This window comes from Poecilia formosa, unplaced genomic scaffold (assembly GCF_000485575.1).
Source record: "Poecilia formosa unplaced genomic scaffold, Poecilia_formosa-5.1.2 Scaffold92, whole genome shotgun sequence".
In the NCBI taxonomy this organism is placed as follows: domain Eukaryota; kingdom Metazoa; phylum Chordata; class Actinopteri; order Cyprinodontiformes; family Poeciliidae; genus Poecilia; species Poecilia formosa.
This window is the reverse complement of record NW_006800031.1, coordinates 1507319-1527874: the sequence shown is the minus strand read 5'-3', so window position 1 is coordinate 1527874 and position 20556 is coordinate 1507319. Positions and strand designations below refer to the sequence as shown.

At 38.2% G+C, this 20556-nt stretch overlaps 1 protein-coding gene across 1 annotated transcript in view; it reads left to right on the top strand.

The window, feature by feature from the left end:
- The window catches only part of aacs (acetoacetyl-CoA synthetase), a 48223-nt gene extending 28036 nt beyond the window's left edge, over positions 1 to 20187 (top strand). Inside the window, exons 12-18 of the mRNA XM_007557867.2 lie at positions 10670 to 10792; positions 15619 to 15732; positions 16465 to 16590; positions 16709 to 16778; positions 17456 to 17514; positions 17716 to 17918; positions 18030 to 20187. Of these exons, the coding sequence (XP_007557929.1) occupies positions 10670 to 10792; positions 15619 to 15732; positions 16465 to 16590; positions 16709 to 16778; positions 17456 to 17514; positions 17716 to 17918; positions 18030 to 18167 (833 nt within the window). The 3' untranslated portion in view covers positions 18168 to 20187. The remainder of the gene's footprint in view (positions 1 to 10669; positions 10793 to 15618; positions 15733 to 16464; positions 16591 to 16708; positions 16779 to 17455; positions 17515 to 17715; positions 17919 to 18029) is intronic.
- Positions 20188 to 20556: the final 369 nt, after the last annotated feature.

Genomic DNA, 20556 nt, shown 5'->3' with positions numbered 1-20556 from the left:
ATCTGTTATTGTTCATTTAAGCTAGATTTTATTTTTCAGTTAGAGTCTTGGGAGTCTTCAAACAGATTCAAAATTAAAATTTTACTGTCATTTAACAGAAAATTCAACACAGTTAATGTACCAGTACAATTTGCACAATGCCCGTTTTGTTTTTTTCTTGGAAAAAGTTATTAAAAACAAGTTTTTGTCTAAATTAAGGTGAATTCATAGTTCCTTTTTCCACATAATGTAACCGGTAGTGTTTATGATTAAAAAAATAATAATTATGTGATCGATATCGGTGATCGGCCGTGATCGGAATCGGAATCGGCAGGAAAAAAAATCTGATCGGGACATCTCTAGTGCAGAATCTTTTCCTCTTTTGCTACTCTAGTCTTAAAGAGTGATACAATAACAAGCACATATTAGCCTTTTAGTTAGTAAATCTTCTCAGAAAGCTAACCTGCAGTCTGTTGCTTAACAGAGAGGCAAATCACAGTTTTCAACTCTACTTTAAAAAAGTTGAGTTGAAAAAATGCTCTGCTCACTCTGCTTTCACACCGCGACTGTTCATGCTCTTCACAACTGAAAAATAGTCAAATTTGTGTCTTGTTAAAAGATCTTTATTCAGACAGCTGAGCATCACTGCACAGCAACAGGTGTGGGAGAGCGGAGCTACAGCTGCAGATAACCCCAGTCATCTGCGCTCTTCCTACTCTGTCATTAAAGAGTCCTAAAGCTGCTGGAACAGCTTTAGCAGTTTACAACACCCAGGCTACACCATAATAATCAAGTCATGTCTATGCTTCAGTTAAATGAGCTCAGCTTTATGTATTATGGATTTGATCCACTTTTAAAATAGATGTGGCTGTAAGTTTGGTTGCCAAAGCTTCTGCTGATCAGTATAAAAACATTTGTAATAACTGCAGTTTCTTTACAACCCGTCTTTCTTTCCATCCCTAAAGAAATATTCTCACACACCACCTTCCTTAGTAAAACACACACAATATTTACAACAGATCTTGTCTTGGCTAAATGTCCTTTTGCGGTTCCCGTTCCCACTTTCAATACCATAAACACTACTTTATAAACCCTATTGATCAATCTGTAAGGGCAAAAGTATTAAAGTGTGTAGATGTGTGAGCTGGATGAAATGAGCTGTGATGGGTTTAATTTCTATAAAACAAATAATATGAACATATTTTTTCCTTCACTATGGGTTTTTAAGATTGTGTGCTTTGTCAGAGTAAATTCTAAGCATTTCCAATTAAAACTTTAGAAAGGTTTATGTACGTCGTAAAGGAGCTGGATGATTGCTGCCAAACTACAATGTGCCAGTACTTTTAGCAGTCGCGTTCTTAATTGTCTTTGTGAAATGAAGCCCCTGAGCAGTTTTTAAGATAACTTCTTGTTTTTTTTTTATTTAGTGAAATTGTCAGCCTGATTATGTTGTATCCTGTTCCTTCAAGCTGCTTAGGGACACGGTTATCTAACTGCCTACATATACCGCCTCGCAGAATTGTTCAAACCGCTATAACTTTTTCTCATTTTATCACATTACTACCGTAAACTTCAATGTATTTTATTACAGTTTTATGTCGAACTCCAACACAAATCAGTACGTAATTACAAAGTGACAATTTGTGTTTTCTTCTTGTCTCAAGCTTATTCAGATTGGACTGGTAACATTCATAAACATCGTTTTCTTCTTGCAGATTCTCATTTTAATTTAGGTCTGGACTTTGACTGGGTCATTCCATAACATGAATATGCTTTTGGTTAAGTCCTTCTGTTTTGCTCTGGTGGTATGTCTTGGTTGTGTGTGTAATGTTCCAGTTGCAAATGAAAGCTTGGATTCAATATTTGGTAGGTCATATATTTCAGCTGTGGTGCATTTTGGTAATAAATATGGCCTGTTTGACGGATTCCGGATGCTCTTTATGCCGACAGCTGATGTTGCTTTTGAGTGGCTGAGATACCAAATATCAGAGAGTGAAGTGGAAAATTGTGATAATAATAAGAAAGAAAAATAATCAGAAAATCATAATTGGTATCAACATTGCAATTTTCAGCAAAAGCAAACTTAGATACTCCAATCCCACCCATCACCATGTTTAACTATGAGAATGATTCGTTAAAGATAATGTGAGGGTTAATATACCATTCACTCGTATTTTCTAACAAGTAGCAGGCCATAATGGACGAGCTGTATTTATTCTAAGACTGAATCACGTACAGGTGGACTCACTTTAGTAATTTAGTTACAGCTGAAGGTGTTCAGTTTACGGGTTTTGGGGCTTTAAAGAAGGGGTTTTATTTTTTCCCTTCCACTTTACAATTGTGCACCACTTTATGTGTGTCTATCATTTAAAATCTCGATAACATACAATGACATTTGGTTGGAATGTGACGAATTGATTTTTTTTTGGTGCAATTTAAAAACCAATAAAATAGCCTAATTGTTGATGAAGTTTTCCATTTATTCTACAATAAAAATAAAAAAATTAAAAAAAACAGCTCCTTCGACTAATGAAAAACCAAAGATTCAATACTTAAGAACAAAGTTGTTTAGAGATAGTAATAATTGAAAAAATAATCTATATTATTAAGTCCACAAGGACCTTAACTCCTTTCTGCACTTGGTTTGTCCTTCAGCAAATATATCAGTTCAGAATTTTGTCATTTTAGTCCATGACTGTGACTGTGCATTACTGTCCACACTCTGCCAGGCAGACGTTACAAAAAAGTACCACGGTCAGCAAAAGTGAGACTTAAACGCAGTGATACCTGTGTGAAACATCTTTACAGATGACACACTGCCTTCAGCAAGGAGGGGAATAATAGAAAGGACATTTTGACACCCTGGAAGTTTCAAAACTGCAAAGAAACGCTCCTCCTGCAAAAATCTTTGACAGGAACTATTAGTAGATTCCAAAGTTACTGATGTCTGTTTAAATGTTACTATTGAGTTGAGCATTTATCATATGATGTCATTCTTTTTTTTTTATGGGGAAACTTGAATGAACAGGATTGGGATATACTAAGCAAAAGTGCCCATACAGAAGTACTTAATAAAAAACAACTCGTATGACAGAAAGATGGATAATACCTTAAATTGTGAGAAACCTGAACCAATTAGGTGCTGATATTGCTACCTTAGACATATTCTTTAGAACCTGAAGGCAGTGGGGGGAAAATAAAACCCTCTGGGAAGACTGCCATAAATTTTTACAGTTTTTCTTTCTGAACTGACGTTGGACTTTTTAATTGGAGCTGAAACTGTCAGAGATCTGGAAAATGTAAAACCTACTGTTAGGTTTTGCCTCTCACCTTGAATTTTGTTAGTCATTTGTGCGATGCTAATAATTTAATTGCTCCCGTGCCTCAGTTTTTTGAGCTATTGACCTTTTAAAATATTTTTTGGAAGTAAAACCTGATAATGATTCATGCAGTATTGTGTCAGAATGTTAAAAAAATAGTCATAGTGAAAGGCTGATATTTTTGATCACTGCATGAAATGAAGCTCTAAAGAGGCTAACCAAGGAACGCCACAAAGTTCAGGTTAATCAAGTTCTGTCATCTACAAATAAATTCCTGATAATCTCCAGTTTTTTTCTTATACATTTATTATTATTTTTTTTACAAACATCTGGTTGAAGTAATTTTACTTTTTACATTGAGAAACCAAATTAAGTTATTATTTTTTCCACCTGCCAAAACTACAAAATAACATCCACAGTTATTTGCAGCCATAAAAGATTTTAACGGTGATTTCTGTGTTGATTATTATCCTGCTGAAAGACTCAGTGACAATCCATAATTTCTTTACAAGAAGATTTGATCATGTTTTTATTTTGAATGTTTGAGACATTTGAAAGTGGTTATAATGTCATGCAGGCTCACGGCATCATGTCTCTTCAACCCACCTGGAGTACTTGTCGGAAAAAAGCTCTTAGTTTCATTCAGTTAAAATCCCAGGAGACATTATAAAACAACCATAAGCCACCTTAAACATTTAATAATTTGTTATTGAGTATCTGTTACAACTTCAGTCTCACCAACTGTAAATAATTAGCATATTTACATGTTTCCATTTGTGCTAGTAGGACAGAAAAGTCCACTAGACCTCAGTACCACGTTGTGCTGCATTTTTCTAACGGTGAGCTTTGGAGATTTCCTTGTCATCCAGAAGATAAAAAAAAAAACATTACTTGAATGGCATGTTTTCTGTCTTTCACATTTTTAGGAATACTACAATGAAAAAGTATTTTTAAGGGTGTTTTACACACCTCTTCCTGGGATGCCAGTAATTTTGAAGGGCACTCCATGCTCTGACAGAGACTGCAATCTCTCGATACAGTGTGAAGCACAGAACATCTGAATGCACTGACGACTTCCCATGAGCAAGGTGTACATAGGAAAGATTTTAGTGAAACTATCCCGCCGGACCAAAGTGGAAACAGAATTGAATGTATTCCTGCGTGTAGCAAAGAAAAGGTTACAGCATTTAATTTCTGACAGGTTCCGTGTGTGAGTGTGACTCCTGAAGCTCCTGTGTTCTCAGAGGATCTTCTTGTCTCTTCAATCTCTTGTCCATTTGTGTCAAATCCTGATGTGGCGGCAGATTATTTTTAACAAGCCTGAAACGACAGTTTATTCATTGTTCAGTTATTGACCGTGTAAAATGTCAATTGTTCTTCTTTTAGGACAAAGAATAAAGTTTAAGTTATTGTGTCATACCCACACTGGAAAGAAAAATGAAAACAAAAATGTATGCAATATCTAAATGAAATGTTTAATTTCTTAAAACAAAAATAGGACACTGTAATTGCTATAATTGGCCTATTTGCCACAAAATTAGTATTAGTTTGTGTTAAAATTACAAAAAGATCCACTTTTCCTGGCTTTCAGAAATGCTTGAATATTTGCTAATCTTTAAACTGTATTCCTTCAAGCAGCAGTTTTGCGTGGTTTCTTTTTGTCCGGGACACCTGTGAAGAGAGCAAAGGCTCTTATTTACACCCCAGTGACTTACTTGCCAGAGAACAAATGGAAAGGTAGTCTAGAATAGACGCAATGAAAAGTGGAGCTTCAGCTGCTGCATCACGACGTGGAGCGGGGACGCATAATGCAATAATTGCTCTGAGGTGTTTTTGTGTCTGATTGCTTTTGAGCATCTCTTATTGATTTAGCAGCTTCCAGTTACACGTCCCCCTTGAAACGCACACGTCGGGTCATGCTGCCACACAACCCTCAGAGGCAAAGACTCACAGCTTCTCCTCCTCCCTCCATCTTAAACACCCAATTAGCAGCCGCACCTGGCCACCTGCCTCCAATCAGAGCGGCAGGGCTGTTTCCATGGCAGCAAGCAACGAACAAATCCAGATGCAGATAGGGGGTCAGGGATGATGGATAAAAGAGAGAGGGACTTTGTGTGCAGATGACAAACAGATTTGGGGGAGGAGTGTCATCTGTGGAGTCAGATGGCTGCAACCAAATGTGGAGATCAGGTATTAACTGTTCTAAAGGGATCATGCATTATTAATTGGGTTCATTTTATAAAGTTTAATCCGAAAATATGTACCAGTATGTGTATATTTGGGGTGTATGGTTAAATTTTGACCAGGATGTATAATTAATACTCAGTAAACTGAAGTTTGTTCACCCAGTTCTTATTTATACAACATAGATTCTCAATAGGTTTTAAAATCTCTCCACCCCAAAACTGGTCAAATGCATCAGTGAAAGCTGGTAATTGTTGGCCTTTGTCCTTTTGAATGTGTACAACTTCTGACCGGAAAGCACATTATGCTTTATTGAACTCGAATGTCTTAAAATTGTAATGAAGTGAAATTAATTCAGATAACCGCTTACAGCATACAGAAACCTAACCATGCAACTTACTGTTCTCTTGAAAGAAAAATAAAAAAAATAAAAAGGGTTAATAAATACTATGCAAATTTACCAACTTTCATGTATACAGTGTTTTAGAAAATTGGCAAAATGTCTCCAAATTCTCAGCTTTTGAGAACCTTACTGTAGATTTTCTGCCTTATTGCTTAAAATGCCATCCTGTGGCTGTAGTCAATAGAGAAACTCATCAGAATCAACATGACCAAGGAGTAAATGCATCAGACACGTGGCTTCATTCCACCCAGTACCACCCAATTCTTCTTGGGACCTTTACCACTTCACCCCATCTCACCCCCGCCCCGGTCATTCACCCCATCAGCCACATCTTTTAACCACAAATGGAACAAATAGCAGCTTTCATCACAAACTGATTCTTGGCCATTTGATCAATAAAGCACCAAAGGATTGTGTCTTCCACATACAGATAGATTTTAGGTTTGTTTTTCAGTGGAAGAATTGTCTATTACAATGATAAGAGGCAAGTTGATTGGTTAAGACGTCAACAAAAATAACTTGAAAGGACGAGAATGCAGATATTCCCATTCACAGAGACATTAAAAGGCCCTTTTGTTTGGTTCCAAAATTAAAACCGCCTGCAATGAAAAGTGACGTTTCGCCCCTTCATGCCTTCCACACATGTTGTGCAACTGTTGTCAGCTGCCAGGGTGACTTCCACTCACCACGAAGGAAACTTCTCAAATCATTCAATTTCACCATTGTTAAGTGCAAACATTTTGTCGATACTTTTCCTAGCGGAGCATCTAAAATTGAGACATTTTGTCCTCCTTGTCTGGCCAATACTCTGCAAGTCTTTTTGTGTTTGTTCAGGTGAAAGTCAATTCCCAGTCACCCTTCTCCTCATTTTTTATCGAGGCTTAACTGAGCACACGGGCTGTGTTTCTGCATCACCTTGCTTTACATTTACACAGTGACTCATTCTTCTCCACTGGGAGCTTCCAAGTACAACAGGCAACTGAGCAGCTCCATTGGAGCAGATGGGATTAAGGGCAAAGGCTGCTCAGTAACTTGTGCCCCTTTTAGGCTTTTATTTACATTCAGCTCAGATTCACTGAAGCAATAAATGGAGCAATACCACGGTTCTGGCTAAGCAGCAATGTCACAGTCACTCCAGCGGTCTGGCATCGCCTCCTTTTATTTTAAAAATGGTTCATTTATCAATTTCTTTACCATTAAATAATTCTTAACCAAAATTTGTGCAAATTCTTAAATAGATTACATTTCTTTTACTCATGTTTTTTTTTTTTTTTTTAAGTCTTTAATGGTGTTAATAGATAAGAGTTTTAAATTTTTTGGACATGTTATTGCATGGTCCATAACAGGAGAGTGTGCACTTTTTTTTCTCGCAGAAAGTTCCAGGAAAACATCTGGAATGTTCTTCATTTATCCAGCAATGTGTGCTTCATAATTTAGAGTACAATACATGTATGTCGGAGGCTATAAATTGTGACTGAGATTCTTGGAACCTCTGATGCAAATCTATTCTTTTCCCAGAAAACTACCATTCTGTCCTTAGAATGACCTACTGAGGAATTGTTCATTTTTCTTCCTTTTGTTCCCAAAAATTCATATCTGTGTCCACTTTTCTCATTTCTAGCATCACCATCTTTGGCACTGGGGCTAAGTGGCTGTCGTTGGTGCAGGAGAAGAACCTCAAACCTTGTGAGTAACACGCACGCACGCACGCACGCACGCACGCACGCACGCACGCACGCACGCACGCACATGTTTGTTTTGCTATCTTTGTGGGGACTTTCCATTGACTTCCATTCATTTCTACTAATTTCTACAGCCTAAACCTTACCTTTACCCTTTTCCTAACCCCATCCATCACATACCTAACCCTAACCCTAACCAAAACTCAATTCATACCTTAGCCCTAACTCTGACCCCTGACCCAAAAACAGGGTTTCCCCTCGTGGGGACCAGGCTCAGGTCCCCACGAGGAGCGATTGGTCCCCACAACGTAGCATATGTCAGGAAAATCGTCCCCACAAGGTATTACAAACAAACGCACACACACACACACACACGCACACACACACGCACGCACACACACACGTATTAACTTTGAAGGGCAAACCCAAACATAGATATAACAACGAGCTTCTAAGAAAAACCCACTTGCGTACTCTTAGAGGATGAAATATGAATAATTATGAAAAAAAATTGACAACATTTTAGCGATGTTTATTTTTGGCGACCAAACCGGTTCCAGTGCCGTAGATACCAAGAGTGGCTTGGAAAAATATGAATTCCCTTTAACTTTTACGCATTTTGATTGTCATTAAATCTACTCACTCCAGTGTATTTTATTGGAATTTAATGTGACTAATGTGTTGTGCATTTGTATGCAACCCAATATGACACCTTTAAATAAAATCCACCACAAAAAATTGTTTTCAGAAGTCACCTAGTGGGTGTAGGGCATCTGGCAAACATGGCAAAAACAGTACTGTGGTCAGATCAGACTACAGTTTTACTACTTAGGTCATGGAAAGCTTTATGTGTAAACAGTGGACATCATCTTAATATCCATCCTGAAGTTTGATATTTGTGAAATATATGAGGAAATAAGAATGTTAGAAGATTATAAACTCACTGAATTGAATTTTGTTTTAATGGTGCAGTGTTGAAACTTGGGCTGCATTCACAGATTTTTAACTGAACGGAAAAACACAATTTCAAAATATTTGTCTGAACTTTAGCAGGGATTTTAATGTCGACGGTTGATATTTATAAATCCTCAATAAAACAGGGAAGTTCAACTCCTTTCATTTAAATGCCGTTCAGAGTTCAGAATGTGACCGATCTCCGTGGCTCTTATTTTTATTTCTAGTCAGGATTATAAGTATTCAAAAATAGCAACTGTTGTTAAAAATAGTGTTTATAAATTAGACTTTTCTTTGATCCATGAAACAGACTCGGTTATTTGTGTAGATAAACTGTCTCCTCGCACTTCAGACTAATGAAGAAAACTGAGACAAAACACAGGGAGCATCCAATCTTTCGAATGGAACCATTTAACGTAGCGTGGGCTACAGAACTGGTCTTGCACTTTAGTGTTAAAGTCCCAAAAGACATTATCTTTCTTTCCTTTTTTTTTTTTTGCCTTCCCCTTCCCAAGCCACTTGATCCAGCTGGCATTGTGTATGTGTGTGTATGCAAGTGTGTGTTTGGATTCTTATTAGTAAGAGACCGAAGCAAAGGGAGATGTTTCTAGCTGTGTGAGTTTAAGAATGTGTGTGTGTGTGTGTGTGTGTGTGTGTGTGTGTGTGTGTGTGTGTGTGTGTGTGTGTAGCGTGCAAGCATGACTCGACTGGGCTCGATTTAGGAAGCGTCTTCACTGACTGCCCCAGTGGAGAAGCCCTTTTCCCTGAGCTGACATTTGGACTGGACACCTGGAGGCATGGTGGGGGGTTGCAGAAGTTCCCACTGTGTCTATGTGTGTGTATGCGTGTGTGTGCGCTTATGGGGTGAGGGTCGGTTGCTGGAAGCCTCTCGGTTCACAGGGTGTTATTGGCATGTGGTTTGGGCATCTGTGGGTGATATAGAGCATGTGCATAGATCCTGGGGATGACACCTAAAGTGTGTGTGCATGTGTGTTTCAGTAAATAGGGGCTTGTAGGCTCTGTCACAGCAGGGTGGCTAACTGCAATAACACAACATGTTGGGGTGCCAGGAGCCACAGCTGTTCGCAGGTGCTTGCCCACTTTTTGTGTGCCGATTTCTAATTTGGTTGAAATTATTGCCGCCTGCAACTGTATCTGCTTTTTTTTGATACAGCTGCTACTGTGATAAGTGAATTACAGCAGTGATCACAGGACAAAGCGTGGAATTATTTCAGAAATTTGTTAGCAGAAGTTGGGAGTTGTTTTGTCATCACAACAATAGCATTTCAATTTCCTTTTTTTTCTTTTTTCAGCAAAAACACAAATTTGTCAGTAGGTGGGGTTTGATGTAACAGGTGAAAAAGAAGAAATGTCACAAACCTGTAACCAGGTTAATTTAGAAATTAACACAGGTGCACATTTTACTGCACCTGCTGTGATCATGTGAAGTTGATAAAACAATCCCATGGATCTTAAAGTACTTTTTATGGCAGTCATCAAGCAACAGTTTGTTTGTGTTACTTTAATTCAATTCATATAAACACCAAAGATAACTCGCCTGGACTATCATTACATTGGATTTGTTTTTTTGTGCCAAGGAGGTTCACAAATAACTTAGTTGAAACCTGACATACAGTATTTACTCATTTGAAGGGTGACGCATTTCTTGGGTCCTTAGTGAGGCTTTCAGATGCTGTTCATCTCATGTAGATACTTGTTTAGGTCTTTTCTCCTTTGGTCGACTTACTTTTCAATTGAATAGTCCTTCATTTCTCAGGTGGGAAATATCCGTGTATCAGCAGCAAAGAATATACTGTACAATTCAGGTACAAAACTTGAGAAGGGTTATTCAGAAAGTTTTAGAAGACCTTCTGAAAGTATGGACATCTATTGATTAACACCACTTTAAAAGGTTACCAAAAGTTTGGGTCTTTGGAAAAAGAAGAAATGAGGTCTTGTTTAAAACTTTTGCACAGTTCTTAACATGCTGTAAAATTACCTGACAGATTTAATTAATTTCAGAAACAATGTTCTAATCTGTGTGCATTCTGTTTGAAAATAAAAAAAAGAGCAACTATTTCGGAAGCAGTTGTTAAAATGTTTTCTTACTTTTTTTTTTTTTAATTTAACCTTCCTCTCTCTCTCAGCGGAATCACACGACCTCCAGTCTCTTCATACCATCCTGTCCACTGGATCGCCACTCAAACCTCAGAGCTACGACTACGTCTATCGCTGCATCAAGCGCACCGTGCTGCTGGGCTCCATCTCAGGTAAACAAACTATGTTAACTTTAGACAGATGGAAGATTTGAGTTTCCCACAAAAAGGAAAACAAGCTTTGGTCTTTGAGTCATCTCCTCTTTACTTTTTCTCATCTCTCTCCTTCTCGGTCAGATTCTTTCATGTTCAGTTAAATTCTTTATGGTCAGAGTATCTAGAAAGGATCTCTAGAGAGAAACAAAAAGGCACAGATGACACTGATACTGAAGCCTGTGAAGTAGCTGAAATACAGTTTATAAATATTCTAGCTGTATGTTACCACATAAAGATGTGGGTATCTTTCTGTAATGAGTAAAAGCCGAACTTGAAGAGCAAAAAAGATTCACGAATTCTTCTGGTTTAGAATCTCTAAACAGCCATTTATATGACAAACATGCACTGAAATACAATTTGACAAGAGTAATAGGCAATAATTTGTAAGCCTCTGAAAGAAAATTAGAAATTAACTTCTGAGGGTCTGCAGAAGAAACGGTTATCAAGTTCTAATAACTGCAGCCAAATATTCAAAGATTTAGGTATATTGCAGGTGAAAATCTCACAGAAGACGGCTGCCGGTTCACCCCCTTTTCTGCCTTGTCGAGCAGAAAATAAGGAGCCAGACTTTGGGTGAGGAGTCTCAATAAGTGTTGCAGAGGCATTGGACGAGAACCAACATTAAGCAGAAATGAAGAATGTAGAAAAGTTGAGTTAAAACATCCACTAATTTCAAACCTTCCACTTGAGAGATTTCTAATGTTCAGTAATTTGGGCTTTTGTGAAACCTCCAGGATCAGAATTTATCAAGCTGATATATTGGATACGGCTTATTCACCACTTTCTTTCAAGTGAGTTGCAAAGCTACGGCGAAGCAAGTAGTCCAAATAAAATGTGCCATTCTTCTAAATAACTGTTAAATAGGGAGCATGGTCAGATGAAATGTGGCGTAGTTTTGCCTTCTTTAAGAAGCTGATTGATCTCAGGTTATAAACTCAGTTTCAAAACCAAAATCTGGTTTGTAGCACTGCTCAGAATTCTTTTGTGATGCAAAATTAGCAACAAAGCATATGTGACACTAACACAAAGAACTGGCGCAAACAAAGAACATTTCAGCAAGATAATATATATATAACCGCGTCTTCGTCACAGCACAGTCATGCACCGAAAGACTCACACACAGCCTCTCTCAGCCTCCTTTGTGATTTTGACAGGTCAATAGAATGCTATCTGTCTGTTTCAGTGAGTCCTGAAACGTTTAACATTTAGCAGAGGCTCGGTGACTGACGTCGAATGCACATCGGCACACACACCCACACTTTATGTACGCGCATATTCACATGCACCGGGACGAACACACAAGCTCCCGTTGACATGCAAGACGAGAGAGTGGACATGGGCGTCGACCCGAGTGCCAATCACTAAACGGAAACGTTGAAAGGCAAAGAGCAGAACTGTACACAACAAGACTGGAGTTATTTTTCCACAACTTTCGTCATGCTTTTTTACCTACTGTTCACGTTCACGTTTGTTATATTACACAAGCTTGCTAAACCAACATCATGTTGAGGATTGGCTCTCAAGAGAGGTCATTTGTTTTTCAAGTTGCATTAAATTGATTATTTCATTATTCCTGATTATTTGAAAGTTGTTTTTTTTTTTGATAGTCTTGTTTGAAATCTAACTCTAAGTAATTTACAAATAGGCCATGATATTTATTTTGTAATTATTGAGAAAGGAGCATGTTTATACAAGGATTTTTTTTTCTAATTTCCTGTTCTGTTTTCACAGTAAACAATGTAAAAGTATGCATTTGTGAACTACTCATGATGGGCCTTATGTTACTAACTAAGCAGCTTCTAAAGACAGTTTGTTTCAATTGTACATATTTAGAGTTAATAGGGTAAAAAAAAGGTTGAATCCACACAACATTTTAATTATTTTCATGTAAAAACAGTCACTTTCTTCCCACTTAACTATTATTTATGACTTTCTGTTGATCTACCACATGAAAACCAAAACACTTATATTGTTGTTTGACATTGTAACAGCAAAATGTGATAACCTTCTTGAAAAAGTACTTGCAAGGTGTTATGAATTGTGTTTTACGAAAAAAAGGTCTGATTATGCACATTCATTTAAAACACAAAGGGTTAAACTGAAATTAAACTGCCTGTTCAGTCTTTTGACCTGAAGCTATCTTAGAAAAACGACCTGCTTGACTGAACGTCCGCTCTGATCAGAGTGTTTTAATAGTTTTTCCACAACCTAGGTTGTTATGCTGGTGATTAATATCGTGGATTCATCATTTTAGAGCGAGATTTTTGTTCTCTGTGTTAATATGTGTTTGTTAGTCGGAAAAGCTGGTCCCCTTGTCGCCAAGGGCATCAGCAGGCTGCAGCCCTCTTGGCTGCCAACCGCCCTAACCTTGACCCCCGAGGTCATCAACCCCATTGGTGTGTGTGTGTGCGCGCATGTGCGATAGGACTTATCACAGCATATGTGCCACTGTGACCACTGCCTGGTGGCATATGTGAAGGGCCACTGTGTGGATTTCACCCTGTGCCACTGCGTGTCGACTCCAGAATATATATACAGACTTTGCAGGCTGTTGTTTCGAGCTTATGGAGATTTTATTTGCATTATGAACCATTTTCTCAAAGATGCTGTGTATCTCAGGGTGTTTGCGTGAGTCCCTGCCAGCATGAACATGGCTTTCTCCTCACCAGGCGGTTTTAACACCGTCACTGCTGGATTCCCTGGATTCTAATGTACCTCCGTCTGACTGCCCATATGTCGCCTCTCTGCTCCCCTTTCACTCCGTCTCCTTCGGGGACTACATGTTTCTGCAAGTTGTTTGAATCTGTGACTTTCACAATATGCTTTCTTTGTACAATCTACTTTAAAAAAAATAAATAAATGAATGCGGCCGAAGATTAAATATGGTGGTTGATACGTTGGTTTGTGGCAGTTGGCGGCTTTGTCTGGCCCTGAAATGTCCCAGAGGATGTTCAAAGCCTTTACACCTCCACACACACATTCATAGTGAAAAAACACCAACTGAAGAGTGCTGCTTGGAGCATAAGATCAATGTGACAAGTTTGCTTCTTGTTTATACACACAATCTTTGCACAAGGAATGGCATGGAAAGCATCCCAAGAAAGCCACAGCGACTTTTGCTTTTAAATATACTTCTCTGTGTATTTGCTTGCATGTTTGTGCCCACCTATGCAGATGAGAGTAACAATAAGATAATTGTCTATCTTCCCACTATAAATGTGTTTGTGTGTAATCAGAAGACAATGTTTCCTCCTTCTCCAGGGAGCCAATTAAAGCTCAATGAAGAACCTGGCAGACAGACACAGAGACTGAGTGTGAAGAACAGATAGAAAGAGGAAGAGAAAGAGAGGGAGGAGCAGTAGAAGGGCAGGGAGCGAGGGTACAAGATGGATGGATGTAGCCTGTGATACAGAGAGGAGCGACGCAGGGAGGTAGAGAGCGAACAATGGGAGGGGAGATGAATAGAGTGTGTCAGGAATAGTTGATGATTGGAGGGCAGAAAGAGATAAATAGGTACGTGTATGTATGCGAGTGTGTGTGTCATCGTGACAGTTTTAGGAAGGTGTAGGAAAGGAGAACTCGTAAATAGGTCAGCGGAGGTGGAGCAGTGCGCTAACACCGCCAGTTTGCGGTAGCAGTTCCAGACAGATACTACGACAAATTGAAGTAATGTCCCCGGCCCAGTGGTCTCTGGAGACGCAGGGATGCTGCCGTAAGCCGCAGCACTGAGGAGCATTTCAGGTGCAGTAGCTTGTGTGAAACAGAGCAGCAAACAGGAGCAAAAGTTCAACAAAAAAAAAAAGAAATTACTAATCTAACTTGATGTTTGGCGTGGGACGGTCACTGGTGTCAAGTTACACCAAGATCTAAAAAAACAAAAGTTAGTTTCAAAAGTGCTAAAAAATAATTCACTCTGTTCCTGCTGGGAGGAAATGTCAGAGAAAGATTTTTTTTTTTTCTCATTCCTGCGTGGGGCTTATAGTGACACAGCAATGCAACCTCTTGCTACACATTGCCAGTCAGCTGGCTGAACAAAAGCTTTTTTTTTTTCTTGCTTGCAAAAATTATTTAAAAAAAATATTTCCAAAAACACCATCATAACAGCAACTAAAGGTAAAAAGCCTGTAAGCTACAAGCAGCAGATCCATAAAGCTGCTGATGGCAGGCTTACAGAAAGCTCAGCTCATTAAGCAGCTACCATCAGAAACTTCTGTTTCTCTTTGATGAGCAGAAGGCATAATTTACTGTGGAATACACTGGAAAACACCAGCTAAACATAGAAAATGTATGATTTAATGATTTAAATCTAAATAGCAATTAATAATGTCATCACTAACACTGTTAATAGTTTACTAATCCGTGTTGTAGGCCTAGGAATAACCTCTGCTTTTGTTTTAAGTCACAGCAATTTGATCACCGTACACATATTAGATAAAAATTGCATTGTAAACATTTCAAACCTGTGAAACTATGCAATTTTATTCAATTTTGATACCCCTTCCATGCCCCCTTGAGCTGGATTTGAAATAACTCTGATAGGCTGGTATTGTAATGGCTAAGAAAGCATATAAAACATTCGATAAAAGAAGGTCAAGAGTTTGACTTTCCTAAATCCAAACCTCAATAAAACGGTTGCATTCAGTCAGAAAACATGCATAAAGAATATTCTGTGTAAACTGAGAAGACGAGTAGTGAAATGAATCTACTAATAAAAAATAAACTCCTTAAAACACAAATTGTGGCGATTTTCATTAACATCTGTCTGTCTTTACATCTCTCCTCAGGTGGGACTGATATAGTTTCGTGTTTCATGGGCCAAAACCCAACGGTTCCAGTGTACCGGGGCGAGATCCAGTCACGAAACCTGGGAATGGCTGTGGAAGCCTGGAGCACTGAGGGTAAGACGATGCTTGGTGTGGGAGAATCTCCCAGTAAATGAACGCCTTTCCTTTGGACTTCAGTCTAAGTTTAGCAGCTGTTAAATCGTAGGAAAGCTGCAATATTGATAAAAATGAATAGTAAGCACATTTAGTGCCCATGAGATGCCCTTGAACTTCTAATTTGCTTTTGGAGCCCGACAACAAACTACATTTTTAAGAAGATTTAATTGGAGGAGAACCTTACATGCATCATAGATTAATAAATTATGAAAGTATATGTCAACTAATAAAAGATAAGGCAGTGTGACATCAACTTTCCCTGGAGAAATGCCATTACAAATAACTGGGAAGCAGTATTTATAATGGCAATGCATCAAAAACAAGTTGTTTTTTTCTTGTAGTAGTTTGTTGGGAGTTTTGAAAGTCCTTTATATTTTTTCATTGATTTTAGCCCATCATTCCCCAGCTCCCTTCTGCAGGCTGTTTCTGCCACCTCAAAGGAAAGTGGACTGAGGGATCATTTGAAGCCGTTCAGCCTGGGATTATTTCAGTCAGTGTTTAAGGCTTTAACCCTTTCCTGCGAGGCGGTCAGGGCTGTGTAGAATCACACAGTGTTCTAGGCAGTGTGTTTGACATATTCTGCCACTGTGCACAACTATTAATCACTGCTCGGATAAATTTATCTTCAGTGTTTGCTGCAGTGCAAGCTATAAAATGTTATTGATGGAAAAATGTGTTGGTTACCACCAGGTAAGCCAGTTTGGGGCGAGAGCGGTGAACTGGTCTGCCTGAAGCCGATCCCCTGCCAACCCACTCACTTCTGGAATGATGAGAATGGCAGCAAATACCACAAAGCTTACTTTTCCACGTTTCCTGGTAAACACACAATAAACATTCAAATAAGGAAACCCATGTCAGATGATCAGTTGTTTTATGTGACAAATTAGAGTGAGTAATAGTAAAAGTAACGGTTTTGATTGTTGCTGTGCTTTAGGTGTGTGGGCCCATGGAGATTATTGCAAAATCAACCCAAAGACAGGAGGCATCGTCATGCTGGGGAGAAGGTCAGTCGTTTCACCGATTTGCTCACAAAAGATCAATTATAGTAAATATTGAAACCAAGTTTTTTTTTTTTTTTATCATTGTAGTTTTACTTAATTTCTTTATTTTTTAAGCAGTGCAGCTGAAGAGGTTTTTATTTGTATTATATCAGTGATTACAGAGAAAAAAAACAAGTCAAGTTTTGATGCTTTTCCAACTACAGTTTGTATTCAATTCAAGTTATTTAAATAGAACCAATTCAAAGCAAATACAAGACAAACATTTCTAATTCATATTGAAGGAGATATTTGGTGCAATGCCACTGTCATCACATTCAGTACTAGTTTTAAATTTGTTGTTGTTTATTGGTGCTCACATGGAACCAACAGTGAGAAAAAATGTCAAACGACAAAGTTTTATAAAAAAAAAAACTTAAATTACAGTTTTTCGTTATGTCAATAAATAACTTTTTTTTTATCATAAATTGACAACAATAATCAACACTGTAATTATCCATTTCTAACTATGTGTGAGACATTACATCTGTGGAAATGACTAGAAAAATGCACTATTTTGAATTATATATGGAAGGAGCTAGAGGAAAAAAAACTTTCTTTTAGCTTTGCATATTTCACTTTTTTGCTCTTTCTGGTAGTGGTGTATGTATAACACACACATTGAACCTGTGATTGTACTGCAGCGACGGCACGCTGAATCCCAACGGAGTTCGCTTTGGGAGCTCAGAGATCTACAACATCGGTGAGTTTTAAGGACGGAGCCAAAAAGGAGGGCAAAATCATTGTTATGATAATAATTTAGCTTAGATCCTCTTTTAGTTCTTAGGAGCAAAAAAAACAAAAAAACAATTGTCTAAGACTGAAATTCTTCCCACCTCCTGTCTCTCATATGCTCTTCTCATTTTTGTTTTTCCATCGTCTTCTTTGCTTTCCTTTCTTGCAGTGGAGGCTTTCGAGGAAGTGTCAGACAGTCTTTGTGTGCCCCAGTACAATGCAGATGGAGAGGAAAGAGTTATTTTGTTCTTAAAGATGGCTCCTAGAAAGCCCTTCCATCCGGAGCTGGTGACAAAGATTAAAGGAGCCATCAGAAAAGCTTTGTCTGCCCGACACATCCCTGCCTTGCTCCTGGAGACAAAAGACATTCCCGTAAGAGATCTTGAATATCAGTCAGATACGTATAAAACTATCAGAACGTCTTAAAGACAGCAGGAGTCAGCTGCCGCCCGAATGACAGCCTTTGTTTCCCCCTCTTGGCAGTACACCATCAGCGGGAAGAAGGTGGAGGTTGCTGTGAAGCAGATCATTGCTGGTCGGGAGGTTGCACAGAGAGGAGCGTTCTCCAACCCTGACTCACTGGACCTCTACAAGAACATTCCTGAGCTGCAAAACTATTAAGCATACATGACTGAGGAGGAGAGACTCTACAAACGTCAATTTTAGTAAAACTGTCTTGGGTAGAGGGGAGGGACGGTGGAAAACGGAGGTACTCTCGGATTTATGGGTAGAAGAAATGGGAACAAGTGTTTTTAAAATAATAGGGAATTACATCAATGCATAATAAGCTGATGGTACAATGCAGGGAGACTTTGCACCATGAGGTACCCTGGTTGATAGGCAAGCTTTTAATACTGTCTTTATGCTGCTGCTCATAGTGTGTCAAGCTGTTTAAATAAATGTTAACCGAATTAAACTCTGGGCGTAATGTGATGTGCACAGCAGTGCTTGTGAGTCAGCTTATCCCGTAAAGCTTGCTATGAAAACTTTAAGCGCAGCATTAAGTGTTTGCGTACACAGTTTGATTTTCATCATCCTTTAAAGAATCTCATCTCTCTGCGGTTCTCATCTCTACCCCTGATGCTGCTTCAGAAAAGCTTTAGGAATAAAACCTGGGAAGGTGTGCAGAAAAATACTCATAAAACTTCACTTCATGCCAGCAGATCGTTGTTGTATGGTGTGCATCGCTTTATGTATGTGTGTGTGTGTGTATGTGTGCATGTGTGTGTGTGTGTGTGTGTGTATGCATATGCATATGCATACCAATAAGACGACTAATGTATATTTTTGGAAGATGAACTTGTGTTTATAATTATGCATTCAAATATAACCGTCTAAACATAACCAAAGGTTGGGATTCTGTTTGGATCTTGCATGAAATGTCAAAGTTTACTCAAGATAATTAGGAATCCTGGATGCCCTCACAGCACTGCCTGCTTTTTCACATCTTTATATGGTTGCATTGACATCTTTTCTAACCTCGGTTGGTTCAGTGTTTCTTCCTGTCTGAATACTGTTCTGTTTTCCAATGTTGATATGGAAGTTTTCCCGAAGGGAATTCTCTTTCTGTGCATTTGATCTTCATCTCTTGTGCCCGTTGTAAAAGCATTCACCTTTTCTCTCTGTCTGTCTCAATATCATCACAAACCTAAATGTATTTTATTGGGATTTTTTTAAAAGATCCATGCGAAGTAGTGCATAAAGTGGACAAAATGATACATGATTTTAAAAAATGTTTTACAAGTATAAATATCCAGTATGTTTGAGATGAAACTTTGTAGCACTGCTTTTTGCTGGAACTGCATCTGGAAGACTTTTGTTGTGCGTTTCTACCAGCTTGGCACCTTTATCGCCAGTTACGTACAAAATAGCCCAAGCTTGGTCAGAATCGATGGAAATCTTGTTGTATTCTCAAATGGATGGGTTTGGGAATCGTCTTATAACGTAAACCATGTGTATTCTCTTGAACTTCAGAACGATGAGGTACTTTCTCTTGATTTAGCACGTCTGAATCAAGATGTGGTCATGTTGTGACCAAATGTGAAACTTTAATGGGTGCGACTACTTTTGGAAGGCACTATGGTTTAGATCAAAACTGATCTGCATTTCTGTACATGTACATTTTATTTTTTTTTGGCTATTATCTTCAACATCACACGTGTCATAGCTTTTTAAATGTTTCTCTTTTAATAGATGTTTAATTTTTTTACACAGGAAAATTGTATTTATTCAAAACCTTTTTTTTTTTTTTTTTTTGGTATGGGTTGCAGATCCGACGAATGAACTGAAACAGGTTTGCTTGTTTGTAGCTTTATTGGCCAGTATAAAGGAGAAAATACTGGCAGTCACTGGAAATGTGCCTGACTTACATTTACATTTACATTTCGCATACAGGGAGCATTTTATAAGATTCACATGTTTTCTGATTGTCACAGTGCTCTGTAGTAGGTGGCTTGGTTGCAAGCGTTTTGTGATTTTCTGCTGTTCATCACTAACATCTTTTCAAATTAATTTAATTTTTCACAGGAGTCCTGTAAAATGAACAGTTTGCCCCATACCAATGTTTCATTGACAGTATGTGTGATGTTATTTTGTTCTGTTTTAAATAAATGAATATTGGTTCTTTCATGAACAAAAGGATCAGAGGTTGGACAGCTTCCCATGTTACTACATGCATTGGTGTTTAGGACAGGACTTGTAAAACTAAAGCAAAAAGATTAAAATTATTGTTCTTTATATTACTTCTATTCCAATGTAAGCTCACGTTTAGTTATTTGATTGACCACAGTTTTCTGTGTTCAATGAAAATAAACTGGATTATTATCTGGATAGTTTGCTTTAGCTGAATCAAATTATATGTATTTATAAAGGATACTAAAAAAGAGAGAGATTGACAAAAGTGCTGTACAACAAGAGAATAAGTAAAAACAGACATTAAACCATTTTAGACATGACAACAGGAATATTGGTCAGAAATTTGAAGATTTGGCTTCTATGCTGATGTTATAGG